Genomic DNA, 25,828 nt, shown 5'->3' on the forward strand with positions numbered 1-25,828 from the left:
TGAGTTCCAGGGGGTATAGTATTTACAGTGAATACAGCGAATTGTATTTATTCTGAGTTCCAGGGGGGTATAGTAGTTACAGTGAATACAGCGAATTGTATTTATTCTGAGTTCCAGGGGGGTATAGTAGTTACAGTGAATACAGCGAATTGTATTTATTCTGAGTTCCAGGGGGGTATAGTAGGTACAGTGAATACAGCGAATTGTATTTATTCTGAGTTCCAGGGGGGTATAGTAGGTACAGTGAATACAGCAAACTATATTTATTCTGAGTTCCAGGGTGGTATAGTAGGTAGAGTGAATACAGCGAATTGTATTTATTCTGAGTTCCAGGGGGGTATAGTAGGTACAGTGAATACAGCGAATTGTATTTATTCTGACTTCCAATGGGGGTATAGTAGTTACAGTGAATACAGCGAATTGTATTTATTCTGAGTTCCAGGGGGTATAGTAGTTACAGTGAATACAACGAATTGTATTTATTCTGACTTCCAATGGGGGTATAGTAGTTACAGTGAATACAGCGAATTGTATTTATTCTGAGTTCCAGGGGGTATAGTAGTTACAGTGAATACAACGAATTGTATTTATTCTGAGTTCCAGGTGGGTATAGTAGGTACAGTGAATACAGTGAATTGTATTTATTCTGAGTTCCAGGAGGGTATAGTAGTTACAGTGAATACAGCAAACTATATTTATTCTGAGTTCCAGGGGGGTATAGTAGGTACAGTGAATACAGCGAATTGTATTTATTCTGAGTTCCAGGGGGGGTATAGTAGGTACAGTGAATACAGCGAATTGTATTTATTCTGAGTTCCAGGGGGGTATAGTAGGTACAGTGAATACAACGAATTGTATTTATTCTGAGTTCCAGGGGGGTATAGTAGTTACAGTGAATACAGTGAATTGTATTTATTCTGAGTTCCAGGGGGGTATAGTAGTTACAGTGAATACAGCGAATTGTATTTATTCTGAGTTCCAGGGGGGTATAGTAGGTACAGTGAATACAGCGAATTGTATTTATTCTGAGTTCCAGGGGGGTATAGTAGGTACAGTGAATACAGCGAATTGTATTTATTCTGAGTTTCAGGGTGGTATAGTAGGTACAGTGAATACAGTGAATTGTATTTATTCTGAGTTCCAGGGTGGTATAGTAGGTACAGTGAATACAGCAAATTGTATTTATTCTGAGTTCCAGGGGGGTATAGTAGGTACAGTGAATACAGCGAATTGTATTTATTCTGAGTTCCAGGGGGGGTATAGTAGGTACAGTGAATACAGCGAATTGTATTTATTCTGAGTTCCAGGGGGGTATAGTAGGAACAGTGAATACAGTGAATTGTATTTATTCTGAGTTCCAGGGGGTATAGTAGTTACAGTGAATACAGTGAATTGTATTTATTCTGAGTTCCAGGGTGGTATAGTAGGTACAGTGAATACAGAGAATTGTATTTATTCTGACTTCCAGGGGGGTATAGTAGTTACAGTGAATACAGCGAATTGTATTTATTCTGAGTTCCAGGGGGGTATAGTAGGTACAGTGAATACAGCGAACTGTATTTATTCTGAGTTTCAGGGTGGTATAGTAGGTACAGTGAATACAGCAAATTGTATTTATTCTGAGTTCCAGGGGGGTATAGTAGGTACAGTGAATACAGCGAATTGTATTTATTCTGAGTTCCAGGGGGGTATAGTAGGTACAGTGAATACAGCGAATTGTATTTATTCTGAGTTTCAGGGTGGTATAGTAGGTACAGTGAATACAGCGAATTGTATTTATTCTGAGTTCCAGGGGGGTATAGTAGGTACAGTGAAAAACAGCGAATTGTATTTATTCTGAGTTCCAGGGGGGTATAGTAGGTACAGTGAATACAGCGAATTGCATTTATTCTGAGTTCCAGGGGGGTATAGTAGTTACAGTGAATACAGCGAATTGTATTTATTCTGAGTTCCAGGGTGGTATAGTAGGTACAGTGAATACAGCGAATTGTATTTATTCTGAGTTCCAGGGGGGGTATAGTAGGTACAGTGAATACAGCGAATTGTATTTATTCTGAGTTCCAGGATCCTTCAGTACTTTGAACAAAATGCATCAATCTGTATAGCTATGAATATGAGCAGTCCCAGGAAGCTATTTTACAAAAATTCTTAGATTCTGATATCCTGAACTAGACTATGTACAGTCTTTATCTCTTTCCACTAAAATGTTTATCTTCAGAACATTTCAATGCATTGATTATTAATCAGTAAAACGATGAGCTTCAGGATGCATCCTCACATCGATACTTATTTACTAATCTGACCATCCGCAGGATACGAGGTGCATTGATTCGTATTCACCAAAAATAACAGACTACAGGATGCATCCGCTCAGCAGTAAATGTTTAAAACTGCCAAATTATTTTTTATTAAACGATAGGGTTCCTTTAAACTGATTATTGCAGATAATTATTTTCTATCCACCCTGAAATCTCGTTGCAATCTAAAAAGTGATTAATATTAAACTAGATCAGCTGAGGGAGGCAGGTTTGTGATCTACCTGTGCCAAGGTAGCAGACTGGGTCTGTTGAGCTTCAATGTACTTGCTGAATGCCGGTCTAAAGACAATGGACGGACTGATGCTGTAGAGCTCCAGAAAGGTATAACCTCATTAGTCTACTGATGGTGGAAAATTACCAGTACATTTCCGGAGTTCAGTTTTATTTTCACACATCAAATGTGAATAGCTCAGGAAGCTGTTAGGATGGTTTGTATTCTGCAGAGATTACAGGCTACGATCCTGCTAAATAACTGTCAGTTTAAAGGACATTGTGGCTCTTTTATATTAAAGATACCAGCTCACACCTCCTGTGTGTTAGAATGGCTATGACAACCTCAGACCGGATCCACGGGCCAGACATCCTGACATGCTGCGTTTTTTTTAATAAAATCTGAATTGTAGCAAATTGAAATCTGAATGGCAAAAAAAGGCTGTTCTTGAGAAATTCTTTTTTTTTTTTTTCAGTTTTGTCCTTTTCATTTTACAATTTAGTTTTTAGTGGATAATTACTTTTATTACATTTTGATGCTCTTCTTCAAGAGTTTGTCCACCAGGTATGTGCAGCCCTTTGGGCTTTCCCATGATGACCTGGTGTGGGGGACCCAGTGTGGGGTCAGATCAGAGAATGTCCACTCAAGCCGTTTAGACTAGCAGTGTAAATCTGCAATGTGCTAAAATTAGGCAAATAATAATAATTACAAATGCAGAAAGATAAGTCCTGGCTCACTCCCATCACTGGGTGGCTGCAAATGACTACAGTACACATCAGCCCCAATATATAGTAAAAACCAAAGAAAAACAAGTTACCTGCGCTCTCTCCTTAATCCCTATGTATTTTTAAACAAATGGAGGTTTTTTAGTTACCTCCAATGGCCATGAGAGGATGAGCCCACCTGCCAAGGTGGGTCCTAACTCTAACCATTCACCTTGCTTCCTTGAGCCTCTGGCAAAAATCTCTACTGAGACAGAAAGGGGTATTTTTTATATACACCCCTATACATTATTAACCCTTAATAGGGAACACATGGGATGGGCGGCTAATAATAATAATAATAATAATTACTAATATTTACATAGCACCTTTCTCCCAGTGGGACTCAAAGCGCTTTTCAGCACATGCTCTCAGAATTAACCAAACCGGCAGCTGAATAGTAATAGATGTTGTTATTATTACCTAATTGATGGTACTCATTTTATCGACCACATTTTTGAACAGGCTTTGTAGTCAGGGAATTTACCAACTGAGCTATCTCACCGGCAACATATTATAGTCTGAATGAACTCTAGAAATTAGTTTTCAACAGAACATGGTGTCGCACAGAGAACCCTGCCTTCCGTGGAAACAGAACATTCCAATCCAGAATTGTGTGGACACTAGTGGCCGTATCAAAGGATAGGCATACTTCTGGTACCAAGGGATAGAGGAAGCAGATCTGTACGATCCGCAGCCAGTGCAGGCAGATTAATTAGCAGAGGCCAGGTATCCAGGTAAAGTAATATTAACTGTACAAGTGAGTTCCACAACCAAACATGGGGAGAAGGTCCTGGAAGCTTTAAATAGTCCACACGCAATGTTGTCTTGGCCCAGCATATGCAGCACACAAAGTGAGTGTTAGCGTTGTGACTATGTAGGGTGCATGCATCCATGAATATTTTAAATCTTCGGCGTTCTTCTGCACTGAAACATCCAGCGTACTGTGCCTGACACAGAAATTCCTTGGGTCAATAATCGGGACAACGACCTTGTGATGGGAAGCTGGACAGACAAATCAATAGGGATCGCAGTAAATACCGAAGAGGCTAAATTGATTTTAAAAGTTATACATTCTGATCGTTAAAATATTGAGCATAATGCATAATGTTTTCCAATTTGGCGATTATAGCTCGCGATTTGCAGTTTCAGTTTCAATTCTCTGCAATGCCGGCTTAGTGAATAAACCTTTGAATTTTATATATTTTTGAATTGGTGCAACCAAGCTCTGTAGGGTACAATGTAAAACGAGCCCTAACAATGCGTATTTTGTTACATGAATTACCTCACCGTAAAATCCTGATATTGTAACCATCAAGAGACCTGATTTTACTTTATTCAGAGATTAATTATATTGTAATTTAGGCCAGGAGACTGAAAACACAGCTGACGTGAGAGCCAAACACAACACTGTGTACAGTAACATTACTAAGTGTTACAAATCTCAGATTTTATATAGGCCCGACTCAACACTGTGTACAGTAACATTACTAAGTGTTACAAATCTCAGATTTTATATAGGCCCGACTCGCCATTGATAGTCTCACATTGTGACTCAGCCATGTTCCTAGATACTTGCTCTAATCTGATAGAATTCCCTGCCACATCGTAATGCTGTTCTTTACTGCGACAGATCTGAGAGGCCTTGTTTTACAAGTGCGTCACAGTCTGTGACTGTCCAGAATGAAATGAACACATTCAATATGCATATCGCCACAATATCAAGGAATCACAGCTCCCAGAATCCTGTGATTTGCAAGTCAATGGCTGAGAATTATGAGAGCTGGAGTACAGACTTCAGAAAGTGCCTTGCATCCGATAAAAATAATATCAAACAAAAAAAATCCCAAATCATAATTTGCATTAGGATCTATCAACCTATATTCATTTTGCGTCTGGAGTGCCCTTTAATGAAAAAAAAATATGTAAGTGTCAGTTCTGTGTTCCAGAGGGGCAAGTCTATGTGATTTTTAAATATCTCCGTAATATAGCCCCCCCTAACCCCTCCACTGTATCGGAGAATGTTTTCCTATGTGATTTCTACACGTACCTAAATTGAGTGAGAGGTGTGATTTCTTCTGTTCACTATTTCATATTAAGAAGATATACACAGCGGTTTCAGGCTCTCCACCTCATTACTGCACTTAAAAGATTTATCAGTCTGCCGCGCTGAGAACATCATGTCCACAGGAAATCGTACGCCGCAGTCAATGTACGCAGAACAGAGCTGATTACTGCCATGGCAGGTGGCGGCCGGGCTTCAGGAAATCCTGGGGACCCCGCTCTTATTTTTATTTTATTTTTTTTCCCACCAAAGATAGGGCCAATTGGTGAACACAGTGTGTTAACCTCTTCATGACAGGGCAGTCATGATTGGTTGTATTTGCCTGATCTCTTGTAATGAAAAGGTTAAAATTACAGATCCCCCTCCCCCCCATTTTTTTCTAGCGTTTAATTTGGCTTGCGCTAGTTAGCTTGTGACTTAGGCTTTAACAACTTTGAGAATGGGGTATTAGCGGGTAGAGATAATTAACCCCCGACTATGGCTATTGTAAATTCTCAAGGTCGAGGGGAAAAAAAGCTGCTTTTGATAATTTTGTTTCTGTTTTTGCTTAGTAAATGTAACTCGGCCCATTTATATAGTCGAGCGACGTTTAGGGTGAACATGCCGGTGACTGCCTGTATAGGCATTAGTTATTTACATTTTTTTGTTTTATTTTGGTGGGTACTTAATAAAAACTTATTCCGTGTTTGAAGTTTGAAGGAAAGTACTGATTTTGAAGATAAACTGCCCCCTTCCAGTTAACCCCTTCAGGACGGAGTCAATAGTGCACGTTCTGATCAAAACAGAACGTAAACAAAAACTGGAATTTGCGCTATATGTCTGTTCACCCGTAGTTCCCCTCTTTCATATTATATGCACCCACACTTATTACATATCATTTTGTTCAAGAGAAACAGGGCTTTAATTTAGCATTAACTATTCATATATGGAACATAATTCATTATGAATAAAATTTAAAAAAAATGTGAGAAAATAAGATTTTTTTTTAAATTTGTATTTCCGTCTGACATTTTAGCTGTGAATGTCATAATACTGTTAGGTTTTACTGCACAAAAATGCACATATTTGTAATCAGCGATGTCTCACGAGTACAACAGTATCCCCCATTAACAGGTTTTATGGTGTTTTGCAAAGTTACAGGGTCAAATATAGAAGATTGGTAATGTTACCTTTGAGACGGTGTGGTAGCCCAGCAATGAGAATTACCCCCATAATGGCATACCATTTGAAAAAGTAGACAACCAAAGGTATTGAAAGTGGGGTATGTTTAGTCTTTTTTAGTAGCCACTTAGTCACAAACACTAGCCAAAGTTAGCGTTCATATTTGTTTTTGTGTTAAAAAAAGCAAAAAACTAATATTTTGCCAGTGTTTGTGACTAAGTGGCTACTAAGAAAGACTGGACATACCCCACTTGCAATACCTTGGGTTGTCTACTTTTGCAAATGGTATGCCATCATGGGGGTAATTCTCATTCCTGGGCTACCATACGCTCTCAAAGGCAACATAACCAATCTGGCAAATTTCAATGTCAAAAAAATGAAATGCAAGCCTTATATGTGACTCTCTAACTTTCCAAAACACCACGAAACCTGTACATGGGGGGTACTGTTATTCTCGGGAGACTTCACTAAACACAAATATTAGTGTTTTAAAACAGTAAAACATATTACAACAATAATATAGTCCATAAAAGTGCAGTTCGTTTGTAAAAAATGCAAAAAACATCACTTTTACTTAAAATATCATCGTTGTAATACAATTTACCAATTTGAAACACTAATATTTGAGTTCAGCAAAGTCTCCCGAGTAAAACAGTACCCCCCATGTACAGGTTTTATGGTGTCGTGGAGAGTTACAGGGTCAAATATAGTGCTTGCGAATTAAATTCTCAGCACTTTCTCCCTGTGTTGTCAGGTATGTCAATCAAATTTTAAATAATCAAATCACCTAATTATGTTAAAAGATTACTTAAATATACACGTAGAATTTTAATATATATGCATTTATAGGTATTTCAATTCTATGTGTATACTAATGTAATATTTTATGTAATTATATGTATTTATATATATATATATATATATATATATATATATATATATATATATTTGCGGTTATTTACATTTTATATATAGATAGATATATATAGAATGTCATTCTAAGTGTATTTTGTTATATATATATTAATAACAAAATACAGTTAGAATGAAATTACATATGTATATATAATTTATATTAAATTTTGTTTCAATATTTTATTTATTAATTTTATTATTTTATTTATTTATTGTAATTATACGTATTTATTTATATATATATATATATATCTCTATTATATATATAATATATGTATATTATATATATGTAACGTCATTCTAAGTGTATTTTAATACTAATATATATATACTAATATTATATATAAATGCATTTAATTTATAACCTGTCTAATATTTTTTTTTTTTTTACACCTCCCACCAGCAGGGGAACTGTCTGATATTTCAGACAGTCCCCCTGCTGGCAGATCCACAGCCAGCTATAGGGGGCCATGTGATCGCTCTTTGAGAGCGATCACATGGCCCCCGGGGGCCTGATTTGCCGTAGGAGGGCTGCCTGGGCTTTGAGGCTGTCCTCCCAAAGCGGAAGGTCTCCCTTGGAATGCCGCGCGCGCGTCGCCGCCCCCCGGAGTGCCGCGCGCGCGTCGCCGCCGCCCCCCGGAGTGCCGCGCGCGCGTCGCCGCCGCCCCCCGGAGTGCCGCGCGCGCGTCGCCGCCGCCCCCCGGAGTGCCGCGCGCGCGTCGCCGCCGCCCCCCGGAGTGCCGCGCGCGCGTCGCCGCCGCCCCCCGGAGTGCCGCGCGCGCGTCGCCGCCGCCCCCCGGAGTGCCGCGCGCGCGTCGCCGCCGCCCCCCGGAGTGCCGCGCGCGCGTCGCCGCCGCCCCCCGGAGTGCCGCGCGCGCGTCGCCGCCGCCCCCCGGAGTGCCGCGCGCGCGTCGCCGCCGCCCCCCGGAGTGCCGCGCGCGCGTCGCCGCCGCCCCCCGGAGTGCCGCGCGCGCGTCGCCGCCGCCCCCCGGAGTGCCGCGCGCGCGTCGCCGCCGCCCCCCGGAGTGCCGCGCGCGCGTCGCCGCCGCCCCCCGGAGTGCCGCGCGCGCGTCGCCGCCGCCCCCCGGAGTGCCGCGCGCGCGTCGCCGCCGCCCCCCGGAGTGCCGCGCGCGCGTCGCCGCCGCCCCCCGGAGTGCCGCGCGCGCGTCGCCGCCGCCCCCCCCCGGAGTGCCGCGCGCGCGTCGCCGCCGCCCCCCCCCGGAGTGCCGCGCGCGCGTCGCCGCCGCCCCCCCCCGGAGTGCCGCGCGCGCGTCGCCGCCGCCCCCCCCCGGAGTGCCGCGCGCGCGTCGCCGCCGCCCCCCCCGGAGTGCCGCGCGCGCGTCGCCGCCGCCCCCCGGAGTGCCGCGCGCGCGTCGCCGCCGCCCCCCGGAGTGCCGCGCGCGCGTCGCCGCCGCCCCCCGGAGTGCCGCGCGCGCGTCGCCGCCGCCCCCCGGAGTGCCGCGCGCGCGTCGCCGCCGCCCCCCGGAGTGCCGCGCGCGCGTCGCCGCCGCCCCCCGGAGTGCCGCGCGCGCGTCGCCGCCGCCCCCCGGAGTGCCGCGCGCGCGTCGCCGCCGCCCCCCGGAGTGCCGCGCGCGCGTCGCCGCCGCCCCCCGGAGTGCCGCGCGCGCGTCGCCGCCGCCCCCCGGAGTGCCGCGCGCGCGTCGCCGCCGCCCCCCGGAGTGCCGCGCGCGCGTCGCCGCCGCCCCCCGGAGTGCCGCGCGCGCGTCGCCGCCGCCCCCCGGAGTGCCGCGCGCGCGTCGCCGCCGCCCCCCGGAGTGCCGCGCGCGCGTCGCCGCCGCCCCCCGGAGTGCCGCGCGCGCGTCGCCGCCGCCCCCCGGAGTGCCGCGCGCGCGTCGCCGCCGCCCCCCGGAGTGCCGCGCGCGCGTCGCCGCCGCCCCCCGGAGTGCCGCGCGCGCGTCGCCGCCGCCCCCCGGAGTGCCGCGCGCGCGTCGCCGCCGCCCCCCGGAGTGCCGCGCGCGCGCCTCGCCGCCCCCCGGAGTGCCGCGCGCGCGCGCCTCGCCGCCCCCCGGAGTGCCGCGCGCGCGCGCCTCGCCGCCCCCCGCGCGCGCCTCGCCGCCCCCCGGAATGCTATAGACTCCTGTACGTCACTCCAAAATTCACAATATTGTATGATTCTTTAGTTTAGTAATAAGCCATTATAAAATCTAGACTTTTACTGTATATATTATATCTGTATGTTATCACTCACTATTTAGCCTTGTCGTGCTTGTTATATGGTTTGTATAAAAAAAAAATCTTAAAGTGTTTCTTTAATCCCTGAGGTTGATGATTCTGATCATTCTCTTTATTAAATATGCTTGCTGCTTACTCGCTTCTCATCAAGCTCACCTGTTTAAAGGAACACTTCAGAAGCACAGAGGTTTCTCAATGACAAGCCTGAGATCCATGTATTCCCCGGCACAAACCTCTCAGAGCTGCTCGCCAACTAATAAGCTCTCCTATGCCACCAATTAGTGTAATAGTTCTGTCGCTTGGCATAGGTTGGGTAAGCCAGACCACATAGAAAGAGTATTATTGTTATATTGGCAGCACAGTCCCAATTTCCTGTCCCACTGTTCAAATTTTAGTCAATACCTTTTTTTTTTACCTTATTGTAGTGCAGTTTTTTGTTTGTTTGTTTGTTTTTCTGGGGGGAGGGGTTATTGACCAAACTGTTAATTATAGCGAATTGACATCAGAATCAAAAAAATGTGCCTGAAATAACGGATTTGGAAAAATTGTCACAGCTGAATTAGTTTAGCCTAAATTCTGCCATCCAGATCTCAATTCATACCAAATCAGCATTCAGTGAATTAACCCCTAGGATGATTCACCACTAACCCTTTTAGAATATTTATCGCATCCTATATCGTATAGCATTTCCTGTTTTGTATTTCTGTAAAAAAGTATAAACCGTCTTCCTTTGGTTTCTCATTCCATTACCGTCTTACACTTACTATTGCAAAATCCTAAAAACTGATTTACAAAAAAAAAACAAAACAAATGAACAAATTAAAATGATGAAATAGGAAGAATCTCCTAATCTAATAAAAACTGAACAAGTGAAATGACGCCTGATTGTCCTATTCAGCCTGCCATGGGCTAATGTTATTAAAAAACTGTATGGCTTTCCCTCTAAGGATCTTAAACTGTTTTGCGTTATAAGCTTTCTATGCAAAACACTGACTTTCTTTGTGAATGTTCCTGTTAAAATCACAAAAAGAGGTTCGAATCCTCGAAGGTATCGGGGATATTGGGGTTATCTGAGGTCATTCGGCAATGTTCTTTCGGCAAAGTCTTATTTTTTCAGTAATTTATACTATATTAGCCGGTGCTGAGTTTTGTTTATTGATTTTGCGTTCTCTCCTTCACTGAAGCTGAAACCTTTGGAACGTCTGCAAAGGATAAACCGTATTCTACACCTCTTGCCAGTTCCTATACCCTTATTTAAACAAAAACCACACTGTGACACACACAATGCTGAATGAGGTCACATAGTATTTAAAGGATGTGATTTGTGATTCAATTAAAATAGAAGGAATGAGGGGGGCTGTCTTTTGTTAATCTGTATTCGTGATTTATACAGTATGGGGGTCACTAGGGATACATATTGACAGGAAATAGAGGGGAGCGAATGGCGTAATTGGACGGTTTCACCTTTAACAATTTCCCTTTATAAACATTTCACTGAAATACAAAACTTTCTTAAAATGTCTTTACTCGTTATTAGAAACCTTAACTGTTGACAAGCAAGCCCTATATTGTTCAGCTTCAGTTGAATAGGTGCAGCAAGATGAATCATCTGGTTGGGAATCTGGGATTGAACTCCTACAATGCTCAGCCATTTCTCACCCTAAGAGATAATGAAAGCTAGCTCTGGGTAGATAACAGGAAAACGATGGATAGGCTAAGAGAGGAAACGGATATGGGTAGGATACAGTGTTGTGATGGACCTCCTGTACTCCGACTGAGTATGTTTCCTTGCTGCCACAGGGGATCCTGGAGTGGTTCAGTCCCAGTCATCAAAGCTTGACTGGGGCCTCTACAAAACTCTTCCACCTGACCTGACTGCAGCTTTATTCTTCTAGCACGTATTCTCCCCTCTGCCTCTTCAGTTCCTCTCCCAAGTAGGTATCAACAGCTCTCTGCTCCTATCTTTACAAAGACGCTTGCGGCCCTCAGGCCTAGCTCTCTTTTTTTATTAGTCCTGGACTGGAGGGATTGTGCAGCCAGATACTGGGATCCCTATAAATCCACACAGTTCCAAAAGGTACTAACATACCTAGTTTTATTTTAGACAAGGACTAACCTTTGGGGACTAGTCCTTAAGCATGTAGTGACAAACATTTAAAATACAAATTTATAGAACATTAGCAAACAAGCAATTATAATTAATACATGAGCTATATAATACAAATAACATTTTCAAACAAAATAAAAAGTAACAATATATGCATTCAACCACGTATTTACCCTTATTTGCATACCAGCATTATGGAAAAACCCACACTTCCATTCAGCCAGCATAGGGCACTGCAGAGCTATCAAGTAATAAATTGATTGTTTATCCATTGCTACCATCACAAGCCCCTTTCAGAGGCTCTTTGAGCCAGGTCCATAGTGTAAAGTTGGAGGCTGTGAGAAATGATATTGTGAAGGGGGAGGCTGAGAGAGTGGAGTTTGGTGTAGGGGAGGCTGAGAGAGTAAAGGGCAGGATTGGGAAGGCCTGGAGAATGGTGTGCGGGATGGGGAAAGCTGAGAGAGTAAAGAGCAAGATGGGGAAAGCCTGGTGAATGGAGTGTGATATGGTAGAGGCTGAGAGAGTAAAGGGCAGGATGGGGGAGGCCTGGAGAATGGAGTGCGGAATTGGGGAGGCTGAGAGAGTAAAGGGCAGGAAGGGGGAGGACTGGAGAATGGTGTGCGAGATGGTAGAGGCTGAGAGTAAAGAGCAGGATGGGGAGGCCTGGAGAATGGAGTGCGGAATTGGGGAGGCTGAGAGAGTAAAGGGCAGGAAGGGGGAGGACTGGAGAATGGAGTGCGGAATTGGGGAGGCTGAGAGAGTAAAGAGCAGGATGGGGGAGGCCTGGAGAATGGAGTGCGGAATTGGGGAGGCTGAGAGAGTAAAGGGCAGGAAGGGGGAGGACTGGAGAATGGTGTGCGAGATGGTAGAGGCTGAGAGTAAAGAGCAGGATGGGGAGGCTTGGAGAATGGTGTGCAAGATGGTAGAGGCTGAGAGTAAAGAGCAGGATGGGGAGGCCTGGAGAATGGAGTGCGGAATTGGGGAGGCTGAGAGAGTAAAGGGCAGGAAGGGGGAGGACTGGAGAATGGTGTGCGAGATGGTAGAGGCTGAGAGTAAAGAGCAGGATGGGGAGGCTTGGAGAATGGTGTGCAAGATGGTAGAGGCTGAGAGAGTAAAGGGTAGGATGGGGGAAGGCCTGGAGAATGGTGTGCGAGATGGTAGAGACAGGGCAGGATGTGGGGAGGCTGAGAGAGTGGAGGGAAGGATGGTATGGGAAAAGAGAGCAAGATAGGGGAGCGCAGGGCCCAGGAAAACCTTAAATTCTTGACTTTTTAATATGTATATATTTTTTTATTTCTAGGCTTAGAACTGCGGCACACAGGAGCACTTTGCCACTCTCTGCAGCACAGACATGGCTGTTTTTTGGTGGCCAGACGGGTGTGAATGTGTATAGGATAGGATGGTGTAGAAAGTTTAAAAAAAAAAAAAAGGTTGGCGTGAATATCATGTGGGAGAAAAATGTTTTCAAGATCCTGCCACTCGCTTATGGGTGGATGGATGGGGGCAGTGCTTTTTTCAAGGATGCTTACTGAGTGTTTCTCATTCAAAGATGGTTGCAGAGCACTTCTCATTGAGCACTGTTTGCAGAGCGTTTTGATTCTCCTTGCCGAGTGCAGAGCACTTCTCATTGAGCACTGTTTGCAGAGCGTTTTGATTCTCCTTGCCGAGTGCAGAGCACTTCTCATTGGAGGATGAATGCAGAGCGTTTTCTCACTGGAGATTGGTTCTCATTGATGGAAGAGAAGGATAACTGCAGAGCTTTTTCCTTTGGAGGATAGTTGCAGATTGCAGAGCAATTCACATTGACATGCAGAGCGCCCGCTGATGGCTATGTAGGGACTGCTTACCAGTGATGGCTGAAGGATTGTTTATCAGTTGTGTCTGCCTCTGTTTTGTTGCCAGCAGGAAGTCTTTGTTTAAAAAGTGCGGCATAATGACTTCCTGTCAGCTTGGCGTCCTGCCTCAGTATGTTAGCACTCGTTACAGGGATGCATGGATTTTATACTCTCAGCTCCTTAATTAATACCCAGGATTTTTGCAAAACACTACGTTAGTGACCTGAAACCAGGACTTCGCTTTGATAAACACTCTGTTTAGTTAAGCATCTGGCAGTTTGTGTGGAAGAAGCGTCTGGACTCTTACCTGCTGTGAACTACCACTCTCATTACCGCCAGCCTGCTTATTCCAGCAGTAATCAATGTTCAGTGACACCCTGACAGTCTATGGTCTAAGCTCACAGTGTGCCTGTCTTTCCCAGGATTTGTCCCTGCGACCCATCTAGCCCAGTAATAACTAACGTTGTTAAACCTGACCTTTTTGAACTACACGTCCCGTGATGCATATCCATTCTTAAATCTGGTTAAGCATGATGGGAAATGTAGTTAAGAAACACTAGAGGTGCTTACATTATGCATTATTGCTGATTTTGGCTCTGTGTTCTTCATGTTATTCTGGCTGAGCTTCATATGAGTAGTTCTCAGATCTCTGAGGTGTCAAAGTTATCCATCTGTATATCTGTATACTTCATAAAAACGTATCAATTAAACTGTTAATAGCTCCCGACTGACTCCTCTCTTGCAACTGTCACTAGTCTAATACTATCCTTACCTTTTTGTGTCACTATACCCCACTCCCTCTAGTATGTAAGCTCATTGAGCAGGGCCCTCTGCCCCTCTGTTCCTGTGTCACTATACCCCACTCCCTCTAGTATGTAAGCTCATTGAGCAGGGCTCTCAACCCCTCTGTTCCTGTGTGTCCAACTTGTCTGGTTACAACTACATGTCTGTTCGTCCACCCACTGTAAAGCGCTGCGGAATTTGATGGTGCTATTTAAATAATAACATAATAATAATAATATTAATCTGTACTATAAACTAAATACAGGTCTTTAAAATGTAACCTAACTAGTTCTATTTCGTGATAATACTTTCTACTCACACTTAGTACATAGACTGTAATGTAAAAAACATACTTAATGATCCGCATTTAACTTTGATTCCAGTAGAGATTTGAATTTACAAAAGACCGCATTTTCAGCAAGCAGGATTTTGGTAAAAGGGCACTCTCAGCACTATAACTGCTGCAATTCAGTGTGTTTGTTATGGTGCAAATGTGTGTGGGCATATTGTCAGAACCGGAGTGAATTAACAAAGCTTTCCAGCGCCCAGAAACCCTCCCCACCATTCCCTTCTCCATCCTCAATTTCTCTTCCACATTACTAATACAGATTCTGTTCACCCTGGACAGAGTTGGTTGGCTGAGAGTGACGGTACTCACTGCTCTCAATTTATCTTTGCGTTTCTGACTGGATGAAATAGATTTTGGTGGAAGGACCTTTTTTGTTTGTTGTTTTTTTGTTTTTTTAAACATAACCAGTCTGTTTTGTGCCCAAATGAAATCTCACCCCAAGTCTGTGACTTAAAAAGAAAGCCTGTGAGGTCCAGACTTGTCCATAACCTTTTGGATAGTAAACCTGCTTCATATAATGCTCTATAATGCTCTTTAAGTGAGGCTCAAAGACATACATATTAATGTAAACATTTTTAGTGGCCTCAGAGAGAATAGATGTGAATAGGGCTCATTTTATGATGATACATTTCAATAAATGAACCAGTGAGAGACCAGTATCAGATTTGGATGTTCCCCCCCCCCTCCCTAGTGATACGTTGTGTCATTTGATCAGACATAAATCCAATAAGTATAACGTCTCTTGGGAATAATATTATGTACCACCTGTTAAGAGATAATTATGAATCATTCAATTTACAATTTACTGCTTATTTCTAGCCAACATATATAGCCTTTTTTTCTGTGTACGAGTTGTCACTATATTTTATCAAACAGCGCCCAGGCCTCCATGCACCGTTATTACAGTATATTGCCTTGGTTTATTCAATATGCATGACATTCCAATGGAGTTAAATGCCGTATGCACAGTGTTTGGTTTCATATCGAAGCCCTGCACATACAGACAGGAGTGGTGATGGTGCTTGGAATAACCCTTTATGTATGATGGAATAATAATTATAATAATGCTGGGAAGTGAAGGTGTGTGTAATCTTCATGTCTATATACCTCCAGCTGCCGATGAGTATTTATTAACTGTCCTACATTTGTGTTTCTGTAGGGTTACATGAAGCCCTTAAAGCAGCCGGAGAACTCGTTCATGTGCGACCCTTCCTTGGTGGATGAGATATTCAATCAGATCCCGGAACTGCTAGAACATCACGAACAATTTCTGGAGCAGGTCCACCACTGTGTGCAGAACTGGGCCGAGATCCAGACTGTGGGCGATGTCCTAGTCCAGTCTGTAAGTAGCACAATGAGAAGCATGCTTTGTAGGGTATTTTATCAGCAAGGAAGCCATCTTTGTTTAACCCTTTGAATGCCAGAGTGTTAAGTGGTGCAGGGATAGATTATACTGAGATCCTTTTTAACATTACCCATGGCTTATCAACCACAAACCAAGATTATTTAACATACCTACCAACATTTCAAATGGACAAAGAAGGAAAGTTTCATTTTAGGGGTGTGAGGGAGTGTAGCCAGAGGTGGGACTGTTATCAGAAAATGTAGGTGACTTCTAGCGATTTATGTAATTTAGAACAATACCAATATATAGCTAGAATCACCAGAACCACTACAATTTAATGGTTCTGGTGTCTTCAGCATGTCCATGCAGTCTTAGCACTGTACACGTTTCTCTTAAAAGGCTGTGCTTACTTTGCTGCCTACAGCCACTCAGACAGCCACTAGAGGTGCTTCTTATCTCATTGCTAGACAGCTAATGATGCGTTTCAGGACTATAGTGTACCTTTAACCCCTTAAGGACACATGACATGTGTGACATGTCATGATCCCCTTTTATTCCAGAAGTTTGGTCCTTAAGAGGTTAAAGACACAGTACTGTGGGTATTATTGCTGTGGAGCTCTGTTATACACACAGACACATTACTGGGAGTATTATTGCTGTGGAGCTCTGTTATGCACTCAGACACAGTACTGTGGGTATTATTGCTGTGGAGCTCTGTTATACACTCACGCACATTACTGGGAGTATTATTGCTGTGGAGCTCTGTTATACACTCAGACACATTACTGGGAGTATTATTGCTGTGGAGCTCTGTTATACACTCAGACACATTACTGGGAGTATTATTGCTGTGGAGTTCTGTTATACACTCAGACACATTACTGGGAGTATTATTGCTGTGGAGCTCTGTTATACTCTCAGACACATTATTGGGAGTATTATTGCTGGGGAGCTCTGTTATACACTCACGCACATTACTGGGAGTATTATTGCTGTGGAGCTCTGTTATACACTCAGACACATTACTGGGAGTATTATTGCTGTGGAGCTCTGTTATACATTCAGACACATTACTGGGAGTATTACAGCTGTGGAGCTCTGTTATACACTCAGACACATTACTGGGAGTATTACAGCTGTGGAGCTCTGTTATACTCTCAGACACATTATTGGGAGTATTATTGCTGGGGAGCTCTGTTATACACTCAGACACATTACTGGGAGTATTATTGCTGTGGAGCTCTGTTATACATTCAGACACATTACCGGGAGTATTATTGCTGTGGAGCTCTGTTATACCCTCAGACACATTACTGGGAGTATTATTGCTGTGGAGCTCTGTTATACACTCAGACACATTACTAGGAGTATTATTACTGTGGAGCTCTGTTATACACTCAGACACATTACTGGGAGTATTATTGCTGTGGGTCTCTGTTATACACTCAGACACATTACTGGGAGTATTACAGCTGTGGAGCTCTGTTATACACTCAGACACATTACTGGGAGTATTATTGCTGTGGAGCTCTGTTATACACTCAGACACATTACTGGGAGTATTACAGCTGTGGAGCTCTGTTATACACTCAGACACATTACCGGGAGTATTATTGCTGTGGAGCTCTGTTATACATTCAGACACATTACCGGGAGTATTATTGCTGTGGAGCTCTGTTATAAATATAAATTCTGTTAAGCCCACCCTGAGGGGAATTCCAATTCGTTTTGCCGCAGTGTTCAGCACTGTGTGCCAAAATACCTCTTGCATACCTGAGCTATTGGGAATTCCAAGAATGATCCGCTAGATTTCAAACCACCGTTACTAATTGCAATATGTTAACATTTTCATGAACCCGCTTTGCTGCTCCCATGGAGATTCTATGTGACAAAGAGCCTCTTATCTGAAAACATGTACCAGTTTAATGATGTTTTTTTCCATCATAATTAACTGGTAAATAGACATAAAAGGCAAACCTAGGCAACTGCATGTCCCCAGCCATAGGTAAAAAAAACAAAACAGAGGTGTGCCAGACTTACCTGTGTCCTGGGCACACGGCTATATTGTGTATTCAATACAAATTGAAATCTCAAACAATACATATCTTGATGGTGACGTATCCCTAGTGCTGTACCTAGATTCCCAGCTGTTCCCATCCTTTCACGGTTTGTTTGTGATACAGTGCATTTATCACAGCCTCTCCGAAAGAGTCAAACCTTTCACGTGTCACACTTTTTGTTTGAGTCATTGGTTTGGAATGAAGGGAAACAAATAAAAAGATTCTACTGTTAAGTGTTTAGAAGCTGGAATTCCAACGTTTCTTAAAGTGGCAATCTTATACCCTATCTATATGAAATAGTTGACAACTACACATCAGGTGTGTCCAAAAGGTAGACCCCAGATATTATTAAACTACAGGTTCCATGATGCTTTGCCATTCTAAATCATTCTGAAGGCATCGTGGGAGTTGTAGTTCTACAACATTTGGGGATCTACCTTTTGGGCCCCCTGCTATACGTCATCTAAGACTATGGGCTGATGGTATCCCATTGTCAGTGTTCCACCTATGTCCCCTAACTGGTTACTGGATGTTCATACTGTACTGACTGAGCACGTATTGTAGGGTTAAATTAGTGAAGCCAAAGGATCTCATGATAAGCAAAGATATGGGAACTTTTTAAACCGAGGAAGAAAATAAAAAGCCAAAAACCCAGCGTGCAGACTAAAGGGAACGTCTGTACTACTGGTTGCTGTAGTGGAATTAGCCATCCCGTTCTTGTCTGCACGAGCAGTGCTGTATAACACAGTGTTCCTAATGAGGCTTCATTCACGCACTTCTGACGACATAACATGCTTTCAGGTCTGCTACATCACACACTCTATAAATAGTTATTACACTGTATCCGTATTATGATACCAACTCAATGCTGACACGTAAAAAGATTCCTGCAGATCCTGTGTTTATCATACACGTCCATACTCTTATTACAGCGATTATTGAATTATCGGGTCATCAGAAACTTCTTAAATCTTTGAGTTTAATTGTAACCCGATATGTGACTGATGCTGTATGTTTCTGCATTAATAAACTTTCTCACTGTTTGATTACCAAACAGAATAAAAGACTGCCTAGATATTACTTTGGGACTTCTCTGAAACCCAAGATATGAAGATAAACACAAAATAAAGTAGAAAATAGCAAAATACTAATTCATTCTTGGTTTCCTTGCTTTGCTCATTCCCATCTACTGTGGAATAAAGTATCTTCTACAGACCCCATTCGGTACCTGTGTGCATGTGTTAAGAGCTTAAAGGAGGGATAGAGCAGGCATCACAGTGGAGTCAATATGACAAAGGAGGTAGAGGTCTTCCCAAAAAAATGCAGGTCTCCGCAAGTGACAGGTCTACATTAAATCAGTGTAACCATATATTTGGCTCACACGTGTGTTGTATTGTGTTAAAGTGACAGTATAATGCATGGCCCTGTAAGGTTAGTTCGAAAGTAGATTGATGGCAATTATTGTGACCGTGGTTTAATGCTAGCTTTTCGAAACATCTCATTTCTCTCACCGCACTGCATGTAACTGGACAGTTGGCTAACCTCAGCCGTTGATCAAGTTGCACATCACAAGAATCAAAGCTTGGTAGGACTGTCTCGTTCTGTAAGTGCAGGTAACTTTATAGAAGGATAAAAACTAAACCTTTTATATTTTTTATTTTTATTTACAGTTTTCAAAGGAAATCCTAGTGACTATCTACTCTGCATACATTGATAACTTCCTCAATGCCAAGGATGCCGTGAGAGTGGCGCGAGAATCTAGACCGGCGTTTCTCAAATTCTTAGAGGTTTGTCCATTCACCGCTGAAATAGTCTTTTTTATTTCCTCAAATATTTCTAACTTAGAAAATGGAATAAAAAATAATTATATATATATATATATATATATATATATCCAGCGCACTCCCTCATCCGCTAAACAACAACTTCAAAGCTTACAGATTTTATTCGTTTTTTTAAAAAAAACACCTACATTCCATAAGCCAGCCACAACGTCAATGTACCCCATTTTTGGCAGGTTCTACTCTAACACCTAACGCCTGCTCTTATGAGATTAATCCACTTACTTGCTACAAAAATTCCATCTGGGGTTTTCTGCTCTACAACGCTAAATAGGGCTCTGGAATGAGGCGCTTGTGACAGGGAGAGGTGCAAAACCAAGGAGTTGGCCTAGATTCCCAAATATATTTATATATGAAGACCGAGGGGCTGCACTGCATATATATAAACCCCTATATATATATATATATATATATAAGCCTATGACACCGTGCCAGACACATGGATTCTGGAATGCTTAGCTCTATATAAGGTAAACAAAACACTAAGAGCCTTCATCAGTAACTTGATGGGCATGTGGAAAACAACTCTAGAGGCAAATTCCAGAACATATTATTATTATTATTATTATTATTATTGTCATTTATATAGCGCCAACAGGTTCCGTAGCAAGGAGATGCGCTAACCCAATGCTGCTCTGCATAGTCCTCAACCCCCTTAGCAAGACAATTATGAAGATTGGATACAGATGCAGATTCAAGTGTGGAGCTACCATCAGCCACCCACGCTACATGGACAACATCAAGTTATATGTCAAGAGTGAGTGGGACATTGACTTACTGATCCACCTAACTTGGATATACAGCATGGGCATCGGAATGTTGCTCGGACCTGATAAGTGCGGGCGGATAATAGCAAAAAGAGGGAAGATGATCAGGACAGAAGGTGATCAAGCACCAGTAGGTCAAATATGAGATGAAGTGAACCGCTTCAAGTATCTGGGGGTACCACAAACACATGACAACCATGAGGAAGAGGCAAGGAGGATAACAACATCCAACTCCCTCCAGAAAGTCAGACAGGTCCTGATGTCCCCGCTCAATGGCAAAAACAAGATCCAAGTCATCAGCATGTTTACCCTACTAGTCCTCAGGTACCAACAGGAAGTATAACCTTACCAAGAGAAGAGCTGGACACCATGGTTTTTAAGACCCAGAAACTACTTACTATGAATGGAGGATTCCACCCAAAATACAGCACCCAGAAACTATACACCAGCCGGAAGGAAGAAGGTCGACGCCTGATAAGTGTCAAGGCCACAGTCCTGGATGAAACACAGAGCATCCACAAGATGAACTGCTAAGGGAATGCCTAAGACAACAACAGATATAAATTGCAGAAAAGAAGGAGGTTCCATGGCAAGACTGACCTCTTATGGGGTGTACCACCAGCATATGGTGGATGTGGCTCTCATTACAAAATCCTACCAGTGGTTGGAAAACTCTGTAATGACAGACCGCATTGAGGCACTAATCATAGTAGGTCAGGAACAGGTACTCGGCACAATATCAATAGAAGCGTGGGTCTACAACACCAGACCACACCAAACCGGATTCAAGGTGCAGACTGCGCAAAGAGGCCTTTGAGATAATCTAGCACATCGTAGCCGGGTGAAAGATGGTATATAACTTAACAGCTGACTGACCAACTTTTCGTAATTCATGAAAAATTTGGAGTTTATTGAATTATCTCATTTGTGTTTTTTCTGTGCCTGTGTGAGAAATGTAAAGCAGACTTCTGCTATTTACAGACAGGGGCGTATTAGCCGCGAGGCAAACAAGGCATTTGCCTTGGGCGGCATTTTCCAGGGGGCGGCAAAAAAAGCCGCCCCCAAATGCCCAAGGCAAATTTCTTGTTAGCCTTGCGGCTAACAGACATGCCGGCGGTCGGGCGGCGCTGGCGGGCGGGCGGCCGGCGAGGGAGCACTTCCCCTGAGCTGTCTGCTCAGCTCCCTCGCCAGCCGCAGAGTGAGGCTGGGAGGCGGAGCCGGAATATGACGTCATATTCCGGCTCCCAGCCTCACTCTGCGGCTGGCGAGGGAGCTGAGCAGACAGCTCAGGGGAAGTGCTCCCTCGCCGGCCGCCCGCCCGCCCGCCCGCCAGGCAGTGCCGCCCGATCGCCCAGCAGCCACTGGACCACCAGGGAGGAAGAGACACCCCCCACCCCCCCACCATTCCCAAAGGTAAGGAGGCTGGGGGAGGGGGGTGTTAAATTTTAAAAAAATGTGTTAAAAATAAATGTAAAAAAAAACATGTTAATAATAAATAAAAAAAATGTATTAAAAAAAAATGTGTTAAAAATAAATTTAAAAAAAAACGTGTTAATAATAAATTAAAAAAAAGTGTTAAAAATAAATAAAAAAAATGTGTTAAAAAGAAATTTAAAAAAATGTGTTAAAAAGAAATTTTAAAAATGTGTTAATGTGGGTGGGTGAGTGTGTGTCTGTGTCTGTTAGTGTTTGTATCTGTTAGTGTTTGTGTCTGTTAGTGTCTGTGTCTGTTAGTGTCTGTGTGTGTCTGTTAGTGTCTGTGTCTGTTAGTGTCTGTGTGTGTGTGTGTGTGTCTGACTGTGTGTGTCTGTTAGTGTGTGTGTTTGCCTGTGAGTGTGTGTGTATGTTAGTGAGTGTGTGTGTCTGCTAGTGAGTGTGTGTCTGTTAGTGAGTGTGTTTGTCTGTTACTGAGTGTGAGTGTGTCTGTTAGTGTGTGTGTGTTTCTGTTAGCGAGTGTGTGTTTCTGTTAGCTAGTGTATGCGTATCTGTCAGTGAATGTGTGTGTGTGTGTATTTAGAATGCGGGGCGGGGGGAAAGGTTGGGTGGGGTGGCGCGGGGGGAAGGGGGGGCGCCTGAGTTTTGTCCTGCCTAGGGCAGCACAAAACCAGGATACACCACTGTTTACAGATAAATATTATTTTTTTGTCTCCTTACAGCAATGTACGCGGGAAAACAAAGAAAAGCAGGCACTTTCTGATCTGATGATTAAGCCCGTCCAGAGAATTCCTCGCTATGAGCTCATTGTCAAGGTAAGAAACATGTCCCTCCACGTATTAAAAAAAATACAAAATAATAGCAATAATAATAACATGACCTCCTTAGAAAAAGAAATGGAGAAACAATGCTTAAAATATGTTTTCATTTTTTTCACACTCATTTCACACTGCTAATATTTAAAAGTTCCCGAATAAATCTAAAAACATGGTTAGAATTCAGAAAATTCAACACTGTTGGTATTTCATTGAAATGGGATTTTTGTTTAAAGCTTCAAAAATAAGGGAAGTTTATCTTTACTTTTCATTCTATTTTTATTTTTATTTTTTTTAAATGAATTGAAATATTTTATTTTCCTCGTAATACAACATCAAGGTGTATGCCAAGAGTGAGTGGGACATTGACTTACTGATCCACCTAACTAGGATACACAGCATGGGCCTCGGAATGTCGCTCGGACCTGATAAGTGTGTCTCTCTCTCTCGTCCCATCATATGCACAGACTGCAGCTCTGTCGATAGCAGCAAGTAGCTTATTTTTAATTATTTATTGCTTTATTTCTTTTCTTTAATAAGTAATTTTTTTTTGTTTTTTTTAACCATATAGTTTACATTTAAAGCATTCTCTAGCTCGCAGTCTGCAATTAATTTGGGATCTTTGGTTTATTTTTCTGTTATTTGTCACCATTGTACTGCAGTGATTTTTGTTGGTTTCTACCATACATCCGTGGCTGTTCAGGAAGTTACCAGATGTGGAGAAGCGTCCTCCTGATCTTCAGGACTTTGAAACCTGTGTTATTAAAATAAATTCAGATTGGTTTTCCCCTCAGTGAGATACAGTTTTGGCTCAGAGAGGTTTGGCACATTTTCGTGTTGGAGAACACAGATTGGTGATTATGAAGGCAGGCTGTCCATGTGTCTGAGGATATCGGTTCCAATTTGTCTCCAGCCCAAGGCATGAAATCCTAGTCTCTTGGCTAGTTTATTAGTTATTGTAGAGTGCTCTCCTCCTCCATCTCCTGCCCTCGGCAATCAAAGACTAAATCTTCTGGTATTTTGGGGGTTGAAGGACTTTGCCATGTACTGTACAGAAAACTGTTTTGTTCTAGATCACTCACACAGTGATGCCAAACACAAATGCCGGGAATGAAATACTGAGTAACACTGGTCTTTTGAGAGTTGTTTTAGGACAGCTTAGTGCTGTCTGCAAGACCGGAGCCTTGTTAATCTCTAGAATTACAGCATTAATATATGTTGTATACACATGCTGAGGGGTGGACAAAATAATGGCAGCACCTGCCAATGGATAACCTTCAAGGATTTAAGAAAATGGGGGCAGCCTTTTCTTTCGAACAGCTTCAGTCCTACTTGGAATGCTGCCATACATGTTCTGAATTATATGTATCGGGATCTACGACCATGCAGGAAATCATCAGACCTAAGGATTCCCATAAGAATATGTGACATAGTGTGGGTTGCTGGCAACTTTTACCAAAATTGGACAAAAAAAGGTGAAAGATCAATCCTCAGACCAGATTTCGTTTGTTGGCACTAAATATAAGTAGTTTCAACTGGCGACACTTGTGACTTTTGTTAAGTCCAATAATTGTCCTCACTGCTATCATGTACTCCAGATCCTTCCCAGCTGTATTGCATCAAGGTATAAAGAAAGGTATGGGAAGTTCCATAGTCACTTTTTGGCCCTTATTTTGGCTACAGTTGGTCCAAACATCCAAAAGTGAAGTCATACATGAAGGTAGCTAATAGGATGTACACCACATAAGGGTAAAATAGAAATGGCACAACATTGCGACATGTGATGATGTCAGAAGGGGCAGAACCTGGAACTGAATGAGTTGAAAACTGGGACAGACATTAAGCTGTAGTTGTTCTGGTGACTCTAGTGTCCCTTTAAGTTCACTTTTCACTAACAATAACTTTGTTTTGGAAGTTGTAAGTCACTATTTTGTATAGAAACTAATGGGATGTGCAGGAGCCACTATATAGTGTAATGTCCCTTTAATAAGCACATCTTTCCTTTGGGTACCCCATATTGCTCACATTTAAACTTGTCTGACGTGACGTACACCTTCTTTTTATGACCCATGATTCCCATTTTGCTCTGCATTTTAAGAGACCAAGTGTGCAGTAGTTGGAGGGTTAAACGTCCCTCTTATGTTCCCATCAGCTCTGTACAAATCCTTTATGTATTTACTTTTTGAGCTGTGAATTCTCTGTGTTACTCTGCTGTTCTGTACGGAATGATCCCATGTTTAGAATACCACCCTCTGTAGTAATGTTTCCTAGCCTTTCTTCCAGTCCAGTCTGTGTGGCTCTCTGGGCAAAGCTGTTACAATCGTTTGTTTAGTGACGTGATATCCTGCTTTAAGTCTCCAACGTGCACTCAGAGTGTGTTTTAGTTTTTTGATGTTAGTTCTGCCTAGTAATTATTTTTTTTATTTGACTTTACCAAAAAAAAAAAAAAGTTAAAACAAACTTTTCAAAAATCTGCCTTGTATTATTTTTGTACCACGTAGCTTTTTGGCTTGATATTTACTTAGATTATCAATTCACATTCTGAATGGCTAAGTATCTTCGTAATTTTCAAGCACTTGCAGTATTTTCCATTTATTAGTGTATTATTGTTTTTATTTAATAACCGTCTAAAATATTGCCAACTCTAATGTGGGGTTCTGGAATTAAGACTGCCCCTACCACTGATGTTTCTTGGCATAAAACGACCATTACTCTCTGCCTATACTGTGTAGGGTGGGTTATGTAGCCCATCTGCTGCAGTGCCGGGGATGCCATCTGGTAAGCTGGTCGCTAATCTATGTTCGGGGAAGTTTTGTGGGATTCAATACCCTCGTGAACTGGAATTCCCCCGAATGCACATGCTTGCTA

The 25,828-nt window shown here is 43.0% G+C and overlaps 1 protein-coding gene across 2 annotated transcripts in view; it reads left to right on the forward strand.

Moving 5' to 3' along the window:
• Positions 1-25,828, forward strand: part of ARHGEF17 (Rho guanine nucleotide exchange factor 17) — a 243,454-nt gene that overhangs the window by 159,591 nt on the left and 58,035 nt on the right. For both annotated transcript variants that reach the window (XM_063431681.1, XM_063431689.1), the window contains exons 3-5: positions 15,858-16,040; positions 19,774-19,890; positions 22,868-22,960. In XM_063431681.1, coding sequence (XP_063287751.1) covers positions 15,858-16,040; positions 19,774-19,890; positions 22,868-22,960 — 393 coding nt within the window. The remainder of the gene's footprint in view (positions 1-15,857; positions 16,041-19,773; positions 19,891-22,867; positions 22,961-25,828) is intronic.

This window comes from Pelobates fuscus, chromosome 1 (assembly GCF_036172605.1).
Source record: "Pelobates fuscus isolate aPelFus1 chromosome 1, aPelFus1.pri, whole genome shotgun sequence".
NCBI classification, from domain to species: Eukaryota; Metazoa; Chordata; class Amphibia; order Anura; family Pelobatidae; genus Pelobates; species Pelobates fuscus.